This window comes from Apteryx rowi, unplaced genomic scaffold (genome assembly GCF_003343035.1).
Source record: "Apteryx rowi isolate R43461 unplaced genomic scaffold, aptRow1 scaffold_660, whole genome shotgun sequence".
NCBI lineage: Eukaryota > Metazoa > Chordata > Aves > Apterygiformes > Apterygidae > Apteryx > Apteryx rowi.
Genome location: NW_020450939.1, coordinates 9,360 through 23,482, shown reverse-complemented (window position 1 = coordinate 23,482; position 14,123 = coordinate 9,360). Strand labels below are relative to the sequence as shown.

Sequence of the window (14,123 nt, the reverse complement as noted above, 5' to 3'; positions counted from 1 at the left end):
TAAAAAAAAAAAAAAAAAAAAAAAAAGGCTGAGGGATTTTAAAGCTTTTTAATAAAGCCGTCTTTTCAGCGCAGCGCTCCGGAGTCGCTGGGGTGCAGTAGGCGCTTGCGAAAGGAGCACAGAGCAGGCCTTTGTGGCCGCCTCGCTGAAGCCTTTCTCCTCCAAAGCGCCAAGTTCCTGCTCTCCGGGCTGCCRTAAAGTCAGCGGATCCCCAGGCGCGGGAACTTTCCAGGGCTGACGAAGCAGGAATGAGGGGTTCGCTGCCAAAACCCTTTTGGGGCTGTCTTCTCCGCATCGCCGAAGGTCTGTTTTTAAACTCCCTGTTATTTTGCAAGGTTATTAAATAAAAAGGCAGTTACTGCGGATACCTCTGCAAGAGATCCGTTGTGCTTTTTTTTTCCCCCCCGTGTTTTCATGTGCTTCTGGAATGGTCTTTCGGTGCATTTTTTCACACCGAAAACCTTGGAAAGGACTTTGTGACCCTGCATGTGTGCTGGCTACCCTCAAATTCCCCTGAAAGCCATCATATTGAAAGAGTAAAATGAAAAGAGCTCCATAGCGTAAAAACCCACAGGTTTCTTAGCAGCCGGTCTGGCCAGAGGCTGGCAGCAYCCTCCGTGCTGGGAAGGAAACACAGCAGCGTTCCTGCATGTTGTCCTGGGCGTGATGAAAATGCAAAAATACGGGAAAGCAGCCACAAGTTCAAAATGGTCAGGCTGAAACTAGCACGTTCGCCTTTCCAACCAAAAGTCTTGAAAAATGAAAGTCAACCRCACCAGACAGTCGTACTGAAACTGGTGGCTCTGTTTTCATCAAGGGCCCTTTTCAAGCTGCCAGAGAAGCTGTTATAACCGCGGACATCAGGAACGTGTCCCTGGCATAATGCTTCAGAACACTGAAGTGAGGCCCTCGGGCACCCCAGAGATGGTGGAGAAGATGTAGCACCTCTGAAGAGCAATTAAGAGCATCAAAATGAGGCACCTCCTGCCTGACATCTCCGGGAGTCAAGGCATGGCTGGAGGGTGGTTCAGGCTCCGACACACAGGATGGGAGCCACCAAGCTGGAGATGGTGGAAGGCCACGGAGTCCCTGCAGAAGGGCTTTGCAGCATCGCTCCTTCTGCACACGATGGGATRCTTTGGAGCATCGCACCCGGTCCCRTGTGGCAAAGGCAGGAAAACCTGATTCAGAGGAAAGTTAAAGCCTCCAAACTGCCTGGTGGCACAGAGGTGTTTCTCTCATGTCCCCTGCCATGGCATGTTCATCCTGCAGGGAGCAACTCGGCCTCTGGATGTGTGGGGAGACAGTCAAGAGAGCACCCACAGGAGAGGCAGTGCCAAATCCCTGCAGGGAGAGGAGTTTTTCTGGGGTCCTTGGTGCTTCTCGTGCATCACAGTCCCCATCTTTGGGAGACTGCAGTTCATATTAGAAAAGAAACTGAAATAAAACCCAAAAATGCTGTGCTTTTACCCAAACGAAATACTTTTCTTTTCTTTGGAAAGTCATGTTGAAATCCACACATTCCCTTGGAAAGTTTTTGTTTCAGCTCAATTGAATTTTCCAAATAAAAACCATGCCACTAGGAAATTTTCAGCTATTTTAAACAGCTGTAGTAATTGCCACATTAGGGAGGATTTAACTACTTTTAGCTGAATAAATGTTACRTGTCCAACCTAGCCAGCTAGGCTCCCCCTGTAGTCAATGGAGAGAAATGTGAGAGTCTTTCAATGGAAGGACTCTCCCCAGGGAGTCCTTTAGTCCGTCCATCTTAGGGTGGGACAGACTCCTCTGGGTGCTTGTCTGTCCTACAGAGAGATGGTGAAGGTTGGGTGAGATAAATCCTGTCTGGGATGTCCTACACGCTCACAAGAAACTGGAACCCAAAGGAATTTCASAGAAGCTCTCTCAAATAACTTTGCTATAGTAAAGATACTCTCAGAGAAGGYGACGTCTAGGATGATGGTTTATGGGATTGCTTTCTTGGCATAGGTTGTCCTTAGATAGCAGGAATGGGTTAAGAAATGGGACCGACCCAGAGTGTAAAAGCGTGGATAGCGTAGAGCGGCCTTTAGGATAATCCTCCTTCTCTTGGGCAGAGATGTTGCTTGCACCCACCAAGAAAGATAATAAAAATGCACAAGCAAAAAAAAAAAGGAAAACCCAAGCCAGACTGAGAAGAAACAGTCAAGAAGACCAAGCGAGAACAAGGAAACCACTAGCTCAGGGATAGCCCTAGACCCAGGGTTGCGTGGAGGGGTGTCATGCACGTCCGGGAGCCTCAGTGGGCAGCAGCGAGCCTCGTGGCTCCACCAGTCCTGCGAGGGCGTCTGCAGCCCACCCAGCCGAGCAGGACCCTTGCACCCAGCAGGAGAACGGGTGACGCTAGAGGCAGACTCCAGGGATGGCTGAGTCTGRCACGTCTTCTGCACCTTCCTGCCAGGATGCCGGGGTGAGAGGGACGTGCATTATGCCGAGATTTCAGTTCTTGGCAGCTACGTTCAGGAGCCCGGTGGCAGTGGCAGGAGATGTGGGACAAAGAAGACTTTCTCCTGTGAGGAAGGCTTCGGGCTTTGATTCACTCAGTCCTAGGAAGCGAGGCCGGGAGCTGGTAACTGAAGCCTCCTGTAGGTTTTGGAAAGGTTCTCGTGCACTTGACCCCGGTTAATCCAGAGCCTGGAATGTGGCCCCTCCGGATCGTTCCCAAGGGCGCAAGGCAACTAATGAACCCCAACGGGAGGAGCAGCACGTGGTGAGGATATGCCGGGAGAAAGAAACCAAGAACAGACCCAGGGAAAGGAAAATCTGGCAGCGGATTTTTATGAMCTGACAGATTTTGACAGAGGGAGGCAATTCCTAATGAGAGCAGAGTATTCGGACATGTGCCGCTAYGCTGCYGGATCTGTCTTGGACTAGGATTTCKGCCTCTGTGCTCGGCACGTGTGGGCACTTTTGCCAGGAGTGGAGCATGTCCCGGAGGGTGTCACGGGAAAACCCATTTACTTCTGCRCTCTTCTCAGCTTGATCAGCCGTGGGGAACACGCTGAGCCTGAGCAAGTGTTAAACATCCTTACGCCGATGGGTTGAAGGAGCCGGTGGGAAGGGCCTGGAGGAAGGAGCAAGCCCATTGCGTGGGAAGCACCGGGGGCGATGCCGCGAGACGCAGCGCTGGTTCCTGCGCTCTTAGTTACGTCCAGTGAGACTTGGCTTCTATTAGAAAAAGGCMCTTGGTGCCTTCCAAGTCCTCTCTCCCTCCTCCATGCTGCGGACCCTGCAGAAACGAGGGAGGGTTGCCAGGCCAGGCTTTCCCAGGTTGGCTTCAGGGGAAAAGGTCTTCAGCGAGGGGCATCTGAAGAGCACGGGGAAGAAGCTGCTTCAGCCGAGGAAAGGTTCTCCAGGGAGGAGGAAGACAGGGATAATCAGGAAGGAAATTACGGCATTTACCRTCAGGGACCGGCTTCCCACCTGGCCGGTTGGGGCTTCGGTGCTGCGCACCGAAAAAAMCCATCTGCATTGGTCCCTTAGGGACATCCCTGGAGGGACTCCAGCTGCTCCAAGACAAGGCAGCTCCAAGACAAGACGAGGCAGCGTGATGGCTAATTTCGGATTGCCCAGCGGGGATGCCAGCTTGTTTCCAGGCTCAGGCGGCATTTTTGCTTTCCACGTTGCTGYGCTTAACGAAAAAAGTCCAAAAGTTGCGTTTTGACGGAGGCGAGTTGGTCTCGCCTGGGCCGAGACTCCGGCCGGGGTGGGGAGCGGCTGCCCCAGCTGAGCCGAGAGCTGGTCTCACTGCCCCCGAAACAGCCAGATCAGCCGCTTCCTTGGGACTGTTCGTTAGGGAATAATCTGCCCCAAACCTTGTTAGTCAGCGCTTCTTTTAAGCACTCGAATACAAAGACTTTGATTTTTCCCTCCTTTTGTCCCAGCTACTGTAACTGTGGGTGTTCTCTCTTTCATTAAACAAACTTAACCTTCCCCCGGCTTTGATTCTTGCCGTATTTTATCGCTACAATACTTTGCAGCAGGCCGTTCTGCAGATTAATTAAGGCTCGAGTTACTGACTTCATTTTTTTTTTTTTTTTTGGAGCAATGCAAATAATTGAGTGTTGCCGCAGATTTGCATTCTGTGAAAGGGGAAATGAAAGCCCTGGTCAATCTTCTTTGTGCCCCTCAGCCTTTTGTTCCCTTCCCGGCCTCTTCCTTCTGAAGCGGAGTCCTAATCTTTGCCGACTTTCTTTCTATAAAAATCCTCTGATCGTTTTTGTCACCCCTCGCCAGATCTTTTTGTCGCGCGGCTTAATGCGCAATCAGGAAAGCATTCACAGCTGCCTTGACATTTAAATTTCTTTTTTTTTTTCCCTGTTTATTCTTTATTCAAAATACTTTTAATAATTTCCACATCGGAAAATGGAAAGCCAGAAAGTCCAGAAAGCTGACAGATCGTTTTCCATTGAGAACAAAAATCTTCCAGTACCTAATAATGCGTTGACATAACACCGTTGCGCATTAAATCAACGAGGAAAGGGCAACGATTAAAAATCGTGATTCTTACCTCAGCTCTTTCTGTGGACAAATGTCCCTCCTGCCCGTGAACAATCATGCAGGTTTTGAAATCGATACAATTTAGTGTCGCGGTAGGGTTTTTTGACAGCATTTCGAGATGTGTCTCATAGGAGGCACGGTCCAGAGCCCTCGGCTTGCTCCRGCATGGAGACACTTGGGGCAGAGCCAAGGCTATGGAGGCAACCTTGGCTCCGACCTTCCTCAGACTGAGAGGCTTTTTCCCCCTCCTTGCATCTCCCTGCCAGTCTTTATTGAATTATATTTTAACGATCCCGATTCTGCCCCGGGCGAAATGTCACGTGAACGACTCCTGAAGCCACTCCTGGGCTCAGGGTGCTCAGGACCTCTTGGCGTCAGCAGTCCCTTCTCGACAAGAAAGCAGGCTTGAAGGAGAAAAATTAAGAATTTTTTTGAGCGACAGCTAATGCAAAACGAGCTCGGTAAAATATTCCATCGGCGCGTACGTGTGACGGAGCGGGTAGCGTCCTCAGCTGTGTCGAATGGAATTGAGCTGGAGTAATACCGTGGTTCAGTGGCAGAGTTAAAACCAGTCGCCCGTGTCAGGACGAAGAGCGTTTGCTCAAATCGAATCCGTCGCTGTCACACAGCGGGCTGCAATGAGAACGTGCCGTCGAGGTTCGGGCCGTCCCTCAAACGCGCTTGGAATCGGAGAGAATCCGCGTTGCTTTTAAAATCTGCCGTTCTGGAAAGAGCAAAGTGAGCGCGAAAGCGTAGTTACGCTCTCTTAGATGTGAAGCCTGCGGCTGCCCCGTGGCGGACGGCATCTCCAGAGCTGCTGCTCCCCAAGCCAGCCCATCGGCTGACGAGGGGGCTTTATTTCGAGACCTCCTGGGACGGGGTGCTGYGCATGCCGGCAGCAATCCTCAGCGATCGTTAAAAAAGCAATCAGCGAAACAGTTTTATTGACCGAGTTTCCTCTGGTGCGTTCGGCGAGCTGGATACCTGCGTCTCCTCGTCTAGGAGAAGCGTGTGAACGGGCCCCTTGATGCTGTTTGCAGTGGAGGTTGGGAAGGGAAGAGCATCTATTGCTTGTGGCTTGTGGCTTTGCTGGGCTATAACGCGAAGCGTGCTGGAATATAGCTCAATCTTGAAAGAAACTGTTCCATACTAGCTTGACTACCCTCTTCTGGTCACCCTCGGAGGTGTTCCTCAGAGCAGCTTCCTCCAGGTAGGTGTCCGATGCCCCACTGAAGTCAGCGGTGCTCCCTGGTTTTCGTTGACCTCGTGGTTCCCATGAAAGGCGGTGAAAGCCCCTGGGATCCACATGGAAAATCAAAAGATTTAGTGCCACAGACTTTGTAATTGCCTCGATCAGAAAAGCATGAGGAGACATGAGGAGGGGTTTGGAGAGGCCCAGAGTCCTCTCGGTCCCTCCAGATCCAACCACACGGGGAAAAGGAAAGGAAATTGGTAACCGGAACCRGTCTTGATGTCTCCCTCCCTCTGCGCCAGGTACTTACTGAAGAGTCGCTAATGTTTGAGCGCAGCAGATTTAAAGCCAAAARCCTGTTAAATTCTCCAGCAGTCGATTTTAAAGCAGCCCTTTCCAAGSGGTAGATGAGAGCCAGCCGGAGCGTTGCTTGCAAAGCTCTGCCCAGGGAGCCCTACGGAGGCGGGGGAATAAAGCTCGCGAGTCGCTGAAACTGCGGAGCTCCGCTTTCTGCCTTGCCGTGGGCTTCTTCTATTGCATCTTGCAGTATTTGTTAGAGGGAGAGACACAAGGCGGGCTGCAAGATCACCGCTAAATGCCGGCGTTGTTGCAAACTCTGRCGCTCGCAGTAAGCCTGGCTATTTCGGACAGTTTTGCCGCAAAATTTCCTTTCGCGCGCGTAAAAATGAGCACCTGAGATCACTCTACTGCAGAGACATGAGGCATGCCAATTATTAAAAAAAAAATAACGTCTCTCTCTTCATTAATCCGAGGCCGTGTTCCCTCCTAGGCATTCTGCCATCCTGAGATGGCTGCTTTATTTTAACTTCCTTCATTAAAACATGCTTTTTATTTTCCTGAAAGTAGGGCACACACTCTTTGCACGGCGAATGGCTTGTGCTTCAACTGCAGCTATTAATAATGCAGTAGAGAATAAGGCTTCGGATCCATTACTTCRGTGCCCTTATTGAGCCAAAGAGCTATTTCTAAAATCAGCCTAGGAAATGAGGTGTCTCGGTGTGGTTGCTGTGGACCTGCTGGGATGCAGGATGGCAGCTGTAAGCGTTCCCCGTTCCTGTTTCTGGGTCCTGCCCGGAGAAAATTTCCCTTTGCGGAGGCAAAGCCTAGGTCTCCTTCTCTCTCCTTAAGTGCTCTCAATCACGATCTGTAGACACCCGTCCTCTCCCCGCCGACTCTTTAGGGCAATGCGTAGGTCTCTGAAGGTAGGTGGCTGCAGTCCGGCGGTGGGAATGTCCTGGAGAGCCTTGAGGCCTTCCTAGGCTTTCTAAGAAGAAAAGCTCTCCTCGATTTGAGGCACTCGGACACATAGTGACGGGACTGCCTAGGGAATTAAGCTCATTGCAAACTTTGTGCTGTGCTCCAGGCTGTATCCATCACAAATAAGGTTGGCAGAGAGGAGCAAGAGGTGTATATGTACTGTGTCACGTGCTCAGTCCTTTCTTCGCCTTCTTCATCAAGTAGGATTCTGTTCTCTGGTTAATGCACAGAATTTTCTTCAGGCACATCTGGTTCATATTCTTCTCTTTTCCACTTTGAATATGTCCTCAGCATCACTGTGTTGGCTGGAGCTCCTCACAGGGAGTGAGGGGAGTTAGGCCTGTCCCAACACTGCAGACACCAGCACTTGGTTCACATTGCTTGTCTGCTTCCCACCGCTAGATTTGCCAAGGATCCAGCAGATAAAGAATGAGAGCTCTTTATTTTTCAATGACTGGTATAGGCGAGAGGCTAAACCCAATCCAGAAGATCCTGGCAGGAGGTAGACCTTAAACGATATTAAGTAGTCATGGCTGGATTGTCACCTCTGCGAGCTGTAGCTCTTGCAAAGGACCGGGAGATATCACTCTTCCTAGCTGCCTCCGAGTTCACCTTTTGTGTAGGTTTATGTGATGGGTTCTCCGAGGATCAGTGATTGATTTAGTGTAAAGAACRTGCGCAGCCATAAGCTGCAAGCTTCCAGCTGTCGCAGATCCAAATTGCTTTGACTGTTGGGTAGATCTAATGTGGAGAGGAGGAAATCACCGAGGAAGGATTCACATAACATCTAAATAAATCATCTCATCAGCCAGCCAGTCTCGGAGATTAAAACCTTTGTGAACTCTAGAGGCGAAAATGAATCTGGATTTGAATGGAAGCAGAAGCGAAAGGATGTTCCTCTCTCTCAGCATTGAGGGTTAGGCCCTGTCTAGTTTGACGTTCAGGACGGCAGCGTCCCATGGGAAGCAAAGCAGCGCCAGATGGAGATCCTCAGTAACCAGCAAACCTTTGGGAGGGAGCTCAAGCTCGGGACGGAATATGGTCAGTCCTCAGCYGGAGGAGAAATTGCTCTCTGAATCTCTTCCTTGCCATAAACCTCCTAGTTTTCTGTCGAAGAAGGTAAGAAAGGAGGAGCACCTTTCCCCACGTCTCCGGAAGCGGAGCACAGTCCCTTGGCCTCCTGAACTGCTCGGCCGTGCAGCATCCTGCGCACCCAACCTCTGGCCTTGTGGCGCTCTAGATTTACAGTTATCTCTTCAGAGACAGTTAATTAAGAGTCTGAACAGACACAGAAGCGTTGGAGGGTTTCAGAACATAATTACTCTTTCCTTTAGACTGCAAAAAGGTTTACAAGCCCTGACAAAGTCGTAAAATCCCTTCGTGGACCTTAGCGTGGAGTCCTCGGAGAGGCCGGTCTTGTGGCCTGCAGGATAAAAGCAGCCCGGCAGAGCTCTTAATCCAGCCTGCTCCTTCCTTTGCCTTCCAGCAGGCACAGGCAGGGAACAGGCCCTTAAATCCACTTTTTCCTGAGGGTCTCCTAAGCTGTCTCTTGCCCCATAACCCAACTGCCTGTGGCCCTGACRTATGACGGTAGGAACTTGCACGGGGAAAGGAGTTATGAAGTGCAACCTTGCAGTATCTCCATAGGTGACTTCCTTTGGCCAGAAATGTGGGACTTCAGGGAGGGCAAGGAGTGCAAGACCCTTCTCCTGCAGGCCGTGACTTCTCCCCCAGACAGCCCCACTTTCTGCCCAAGACAGCTTGGTCCAAGCTTGGCTGCTTCTGCTGCCGGGAATGGTCCCCAGCCGATGCAGCACGCCTCCGTTGTGCCTCTCTTGCCCAAAGGTCTCTCTCCTTTTCTCCAGAAGTCCCTTGAGTTCACAAGGCTGACACAGAATCCTTGTCTTGTGTCCGGAGGGGGAATCCTACCTGTTCCTAACGCTCCCGGGCATGGGAGGAGGACAGGATGGGCTTGCCCTGACCTCCTCYGGTGCCATCAGGACACGTTGCAGCCATCGTCTCTTCAAGGAGCCGGAGAAATGTGCACCAGGGCACAGCAACAGTGGCTACATTAAAAACCGACTGTTCATAAAAATCAGCCGGGAACGTACCCCATAGCTTCACCACGGATTAGTTTCCCCGGCTCCCCGGCTCCCCGGCTCGGAGTACACACAAGTAAATTGTAGTTGGTTTTGTGCTTCAGCTCCGGAAGGTCTTGGGGAATTCAGTAATTTGGCGTGCGGCGGGTGTGTCAACGGTCTAGCTCCCGAGCTCGCAAGAAATAGCTCGAAACAAGAAATAAATTGGTTATTCTCTTTGATTCCACCAGCTGCCTCGCTTTACCTCCTTTGCCCTCAAAAGCTTCGCGGTGAAGTCTAATCACTAAGCTGCTCGCCGAGGATCGATCGACCCTCCTCGCTCGGCTTCCCTTCCTTAGCAGCTGGGATGCGGTACATGGAAAACCTGGAGCTTGTTTCTTTTATAATGACAGATAGCTCAACTAGTTAAACCGGTGAGCCGCGAGCTCTGATAACTGCACCTGCCGGGCTGCCGTGGGGCTCGATCAAAGGCTCCCGCCTTCAAAGGACTTGTGCGCTCCGCCGAAAGGGAGCAGGGATTAAACACGCAACGGCCAGCGGCGGCTAGCAGCTGCCGGAATTGGAGCCTAGTCTGGAACAAAAAGTTAGGAGAGCGTCGTAGTTTCGGGGGGAATTAAAAAAAGGGGACCTGTGAGGCTGTTTCCTGAGGCATCAGCTTTGGGAAGGGGCCACCTCCAAGACAAGGTCTCCGTTGGTGATCTGCCATCCCCAGTCTCCGTGTGCTCCAGGAAGCCTTGCGAGATAGCGGCCGTCCTTCTTAGATACGTGTTGGCGATGCATTTGGTTATTGGGTAGAGGACCCAGATGTGTAGCCAGTGCTGGTTCATCACATACAGAGATGCGCCGGAGCAGTTAGGTAAAAATTTTCCTCTTTCGGAAAACTAAAGATGAACAGAATAACTGAATACTGCCCAAACCCCAYGAGAGCTGGCTCTTGAGATCCTTCTGGCTTGCCCTGTTTGGCTTTGTAAACACTTTCCCACAAGCCAGGATCACAGGGCGACTGCCCAAAGCCCCTGCTCCTGCCGCCTGTTTCTCCAACGTTTCCCGTGACCGCGCGTCRGTGCGATGGGACGGTCACGGCTACCAACGCTTTGCCCATCCGCAGCATCTCCAAGCGGCAAACTCTGAAAAGCCCCAGATCCCCAGGAATGTCCTCAAAGCCATCCCAGCCGGCCACGTCCCCAGAGGTAGATCCCTGTGCAGGCTCAGAAAGGTGGTCGTCTGGGGTAGGTAACTGCCTGGTCGTCGCGCGTCGGTCCTCCTTGAGGAGCAGGCAGCAGGAGAGGAAGCACAGCGTGAAATTCCTCCACGTGTTTGTCCTTAAAAGCGGGGGGAAAAGGCAGCGGGCAGCAGGGTGGTTCATGTGACATGGAGGCGGGATGCCGTGGCTCGGTTGCAGCGTTGGCACGCGGGCGCCGGCTGTGCGTAACMCCTCTTTTCTGTCTCCCCTCAAGCCACCCTTCTGATGAAGCAGGCCTGGCCGCAGACGTCCTCCTCCTGTGCCACCGAGGGCACCTTCCACCTCCCCGTGGACACTGGGACCGAGAACAGAACTTACCAAGCTTCTTCTGCAGCGTTCAGTAAATAAATCTTCTGTTTCGGGGTTTTACCTGGTTATTTTGTTCCCGTTTTGCTTCCCTGCAGCTTGGAAGCGGGTTATTTGGGGATGGATTTAGCAGTGCGTTTGCAAGCGAGGGGGCAATTCTGCACGTGAGACCCTCCTCGAGCGCTGAGCTGTAGCTGCACTGCTGCTGCTCCGCGCTGGGCGTCTGCTTCGGGCTGCCTTTGGCTTAAACCCCCCTCCAAGAATGAGATTGGGGGAAGAAACAGCGTGGTTTTTTTTTTCCCCTCTGGATTAACCAAACTTGCCCTTTGCAAAGCGATGGCCCGTTAGGGTAGGTGCTATATAAATCTGATGCGGCGACTGCTTTTAAAAGCCCAGCCCGCTGCCGAAACGCCAAGCCCCGGCAGCGCCGGCCCTGTGAACTTCCTAAACCTAAGAAGGTGCTAGATAGTTGCAATTAGGCTTTCAAATTAACCRGCAGACGAGCTTTTCCAGGAGCCACATATCTCAGGTCATTAAAACTTGATTGCAAGTAATTTTTAGCCACCAACTAGTACAAACTGTTCTATTTTTTTCCTCTCTCTCTAATTTATAAACGTGGAAGATTACGTCTGCTTAGACTCCCGCGTTTCGTACTTTTTTTTTTAATATAGTAGCTAAATTGCCTGCGGTTCAGCCGTCGGGAAGCTCTGCAGCGAGCCTTAGCGCCCGCATTCSAATCTGGAGACTGCATCTCCAGATCGTCCATCAGAAGTGAAGGCTGATGCCAAGAGACAGCAGTCCCCGAGGCCTCCAAGTTTYGAAAAAAAAGGAGCTGAAAACAGGAAAAAACCTCCCTAACCACGAAAAATAGGGAGTTGATCTGTCTGTAAGTGGGGCTGCGATGTTCCTGGGGGACCCGGMGGGCTGTGAAAGAGGAGTCTCCACTTCTGCTGCTAACCGTGGAGCAGGACCCCTTGCTTGAAGAAGGAGAAGGGTCGCAGATAGTCCGTGCCCAGGTGACAGGCAACGGCGCTTGGGGATCTTTACATCTACCTTGGGCGAGAGCTTAAAGCGCTGCTTCCAGGCTGCCCGGAGATCTTYTCCCAATTTAACACTCCTCAAGTTTTGGAGGAAGCATCATGCAAAGTGACCCTGGCTTGGAAGTGCTTCAGAAGATCGGGAATTCGGGTCCTGTCCTGCAGGGATCCTCTGGCTAGYCCGCGGCTCTATTTAAATGCTGTCTTTACCCGGAGCGAGGCCACGTGGCCGCGTGCCACGCCACCGGCTAGCAAGGATCGGATGAAGTAGTGTTGGAATAGAGTCGGATAAAAGCCACCCCTCTGCTTTGGAGAAGAAAAGTGTTGGAGGGGCCAGCGGTTGGCCGTGTCGGAGGAAAAACGAGAACAGCTTTGCTTGCGCCTCCAGGAACAGCACTTAAAAAAAAAAAAAGGCAAATACAGGGGGAGATGCAAGAAAATATCATGAGCTGGCAGCGCCGGCTCCTCCCAGGAGCGTGGTAGCATTTTTGCACCCCCCCAAACAGCTCCGAAATGCAAGCGGGAGCCAAAACACCGGGCGAGACCCATGGTCAACGGGCGCCGGTCCGGCCGCTGGGGTCCACCTTGTCCTCCGGGTTATTGCCGTGCGCCGGCCGCCTTGTCGGAGAGCAGCGCTTAGAGCAGCGGCTTCGGCGGGGTTTCGGCCACCTTAACGGCACCCGTTGGCGCTGAGAAGGGGGAGCGGAGAGGGAGGAAACTCCCTAATTTTTTGGCCGGGAGCCGAGGACGCGGCTCATCCGCCTGCTCTTCTTGTCTTTGCCAGGGTACACCGCGGGGACTCCCTACAAGGTCCCGCCGACCCAGAGCAACAACGCGCCGCCGCCCTACTCTCCGTCTCCGAATCCGTACCAAACGGCCATGTACCCCATCAGAAGTGCCTATCCCCAGCAGAACCTGTACACCCAGGTAGGTGCCTCGCGGGCCAACGCCGCTCCGGCCGGGAGACGAGTCGGGGCGGCCCCGGCATCCTGGGGCTGGTGGCATCTCACTTAGCTTCTGCGCCCGCACCACGATGCCCCACGGGGACCGGGGGGGGGGTTCAACGTAGGGCTGGTGTCCTTCGGAAATCCTCCGGGWCGGCGCGGGGCTGGGCTGGGACCTGCTGCTGCCTCCTGGCGAGGCAAGGTGGGCACGAGCCAACTCTTCTTCCAGTCCCAGCTGGAGGTTCGGATCGGCTGGCAGCCCCGTATCATCCCAACCCACCAGCAGGCAGGAGGGGGCACCGGACCTGGAGATCCCGGCTGCTCCTCTCTGCTCTTTGGGGATGGGCAAATAGAGGTTTTTACAGCCTAAAAGCCTGCAAGGGAATGCCTGAAGATAGATCTGTTGGTAGGTCTTCAGCTCGCCTTGCGCTTGCACCGTTCCCCACCTGGGACGTTGCTGCGCGGCGAAGAAAGCACCTGGATCCGGTCACTGTGGCTCGGCTGATGGAAATTGCCCGAGGAAATCCCTTTCTGCCCGTCAGATTTGTCCGAGCAACCTTTGTAGCTCCTGAAAGAAAGAAGTAACTTAATAGTCCAGCTGTAACCCGGTCTCCTCTTAAGCCGTACCTTTGGAGGTCCTCTAATGGCTCTCGCGCCCCTGCGATAAAATCTCCCTTCGTTGTTTTAAAGCCTCTAATCTTTCCGGCCGTCTCGGTTCGATGCGGCTACGGCGCTGTCCCTGCCCGGCCCGGGTGCAGCAGCCCTTGCGCCTCGCGTTTCAGGTCTCGTTATTTTAGCCAGGGAGCTTTTTCTGCTCGGTCCTTTCTTTTCTTCCCACCCGTCCTTTCGAAATCCCCGGGGGGGTCTCGGCCGCCGGCGGTTCGGAGCCCCGCTGTCTCCCTTTGGAAACCCAAGGAGATGCTGCTCCCTTTCGTCTGGCCCAGACCTTCTCCGCTTTCTGCCCCTGGGACTTGGACAAAACCCGCGGTGGCCCCTTTTCTCCCACCTCTTCTTCACTTTGCAACCCAGCAGCCGAAGGATTTCGCCATTTCCATTTCGCCCCAGCAAGCCCAGGCAGCGGGATTTGGCCCCGAAGAGCCGCTTCACCCATCCGGGATGTGGATCTCCTTCCAGCTCCTGTTGCCCTCATCCCTCCCGTGGTCTTACGCGCGGGGACCTCTTATTTCCCTGCTTCTGGTGGGATCTGCCCAGACCTTCCTGCTCCATGTTTTGAGATGCTGGGACGTGCTCCCGGCCACAGGAAGGACCAGGAGCAAAAAGCCAGCTAGTTTTTGCAGAACTTTAATGCTTTCCCATCCGCAACGCTTAATACCAGCACCTGGCATGACGCCTGCTGGTCTTGCTGTTGCTCCTGGAGCGGAGCTGGAGACCTTGAGGGCTTCAATGTATCTCCATGAGCAGCCATCACAGTGGGGTGGTCCTGGAGCCCAGTGGGCTGGTGACTGCTAAAGCTCCATGCAGATG

General features: G+C 53.0%; 1 protein-coding gene across 6 annotated transcripts in view; it reads left to right on the top strand.

The window, feature by feature from the left end:
• Positions 1-14,123, top strand: part of FAM168A (family with sequence similarity 168 member A) — a 156,810-nt gene that overhangs the window by 141,312 nt on the left and 1,375 nt on the right. For all 6 annotated transcript variants that reach the window (XM_026085155.1, XM_026085156.1, XM_026085157.1 and 3 more), the window contains 2 exons: positions 10,566-10,691; positions 12,479-12,621. In XM_026085155.1, coding sequence (XP_025940940.1) covers positions 10,566-10,691; positions 12,479-12,621 — 269 coding nt within the window. The remainder of the gene's footprint in view (positions 1-10,565; positions 10,692-12,478; positions 12,622-14,123) is intronic.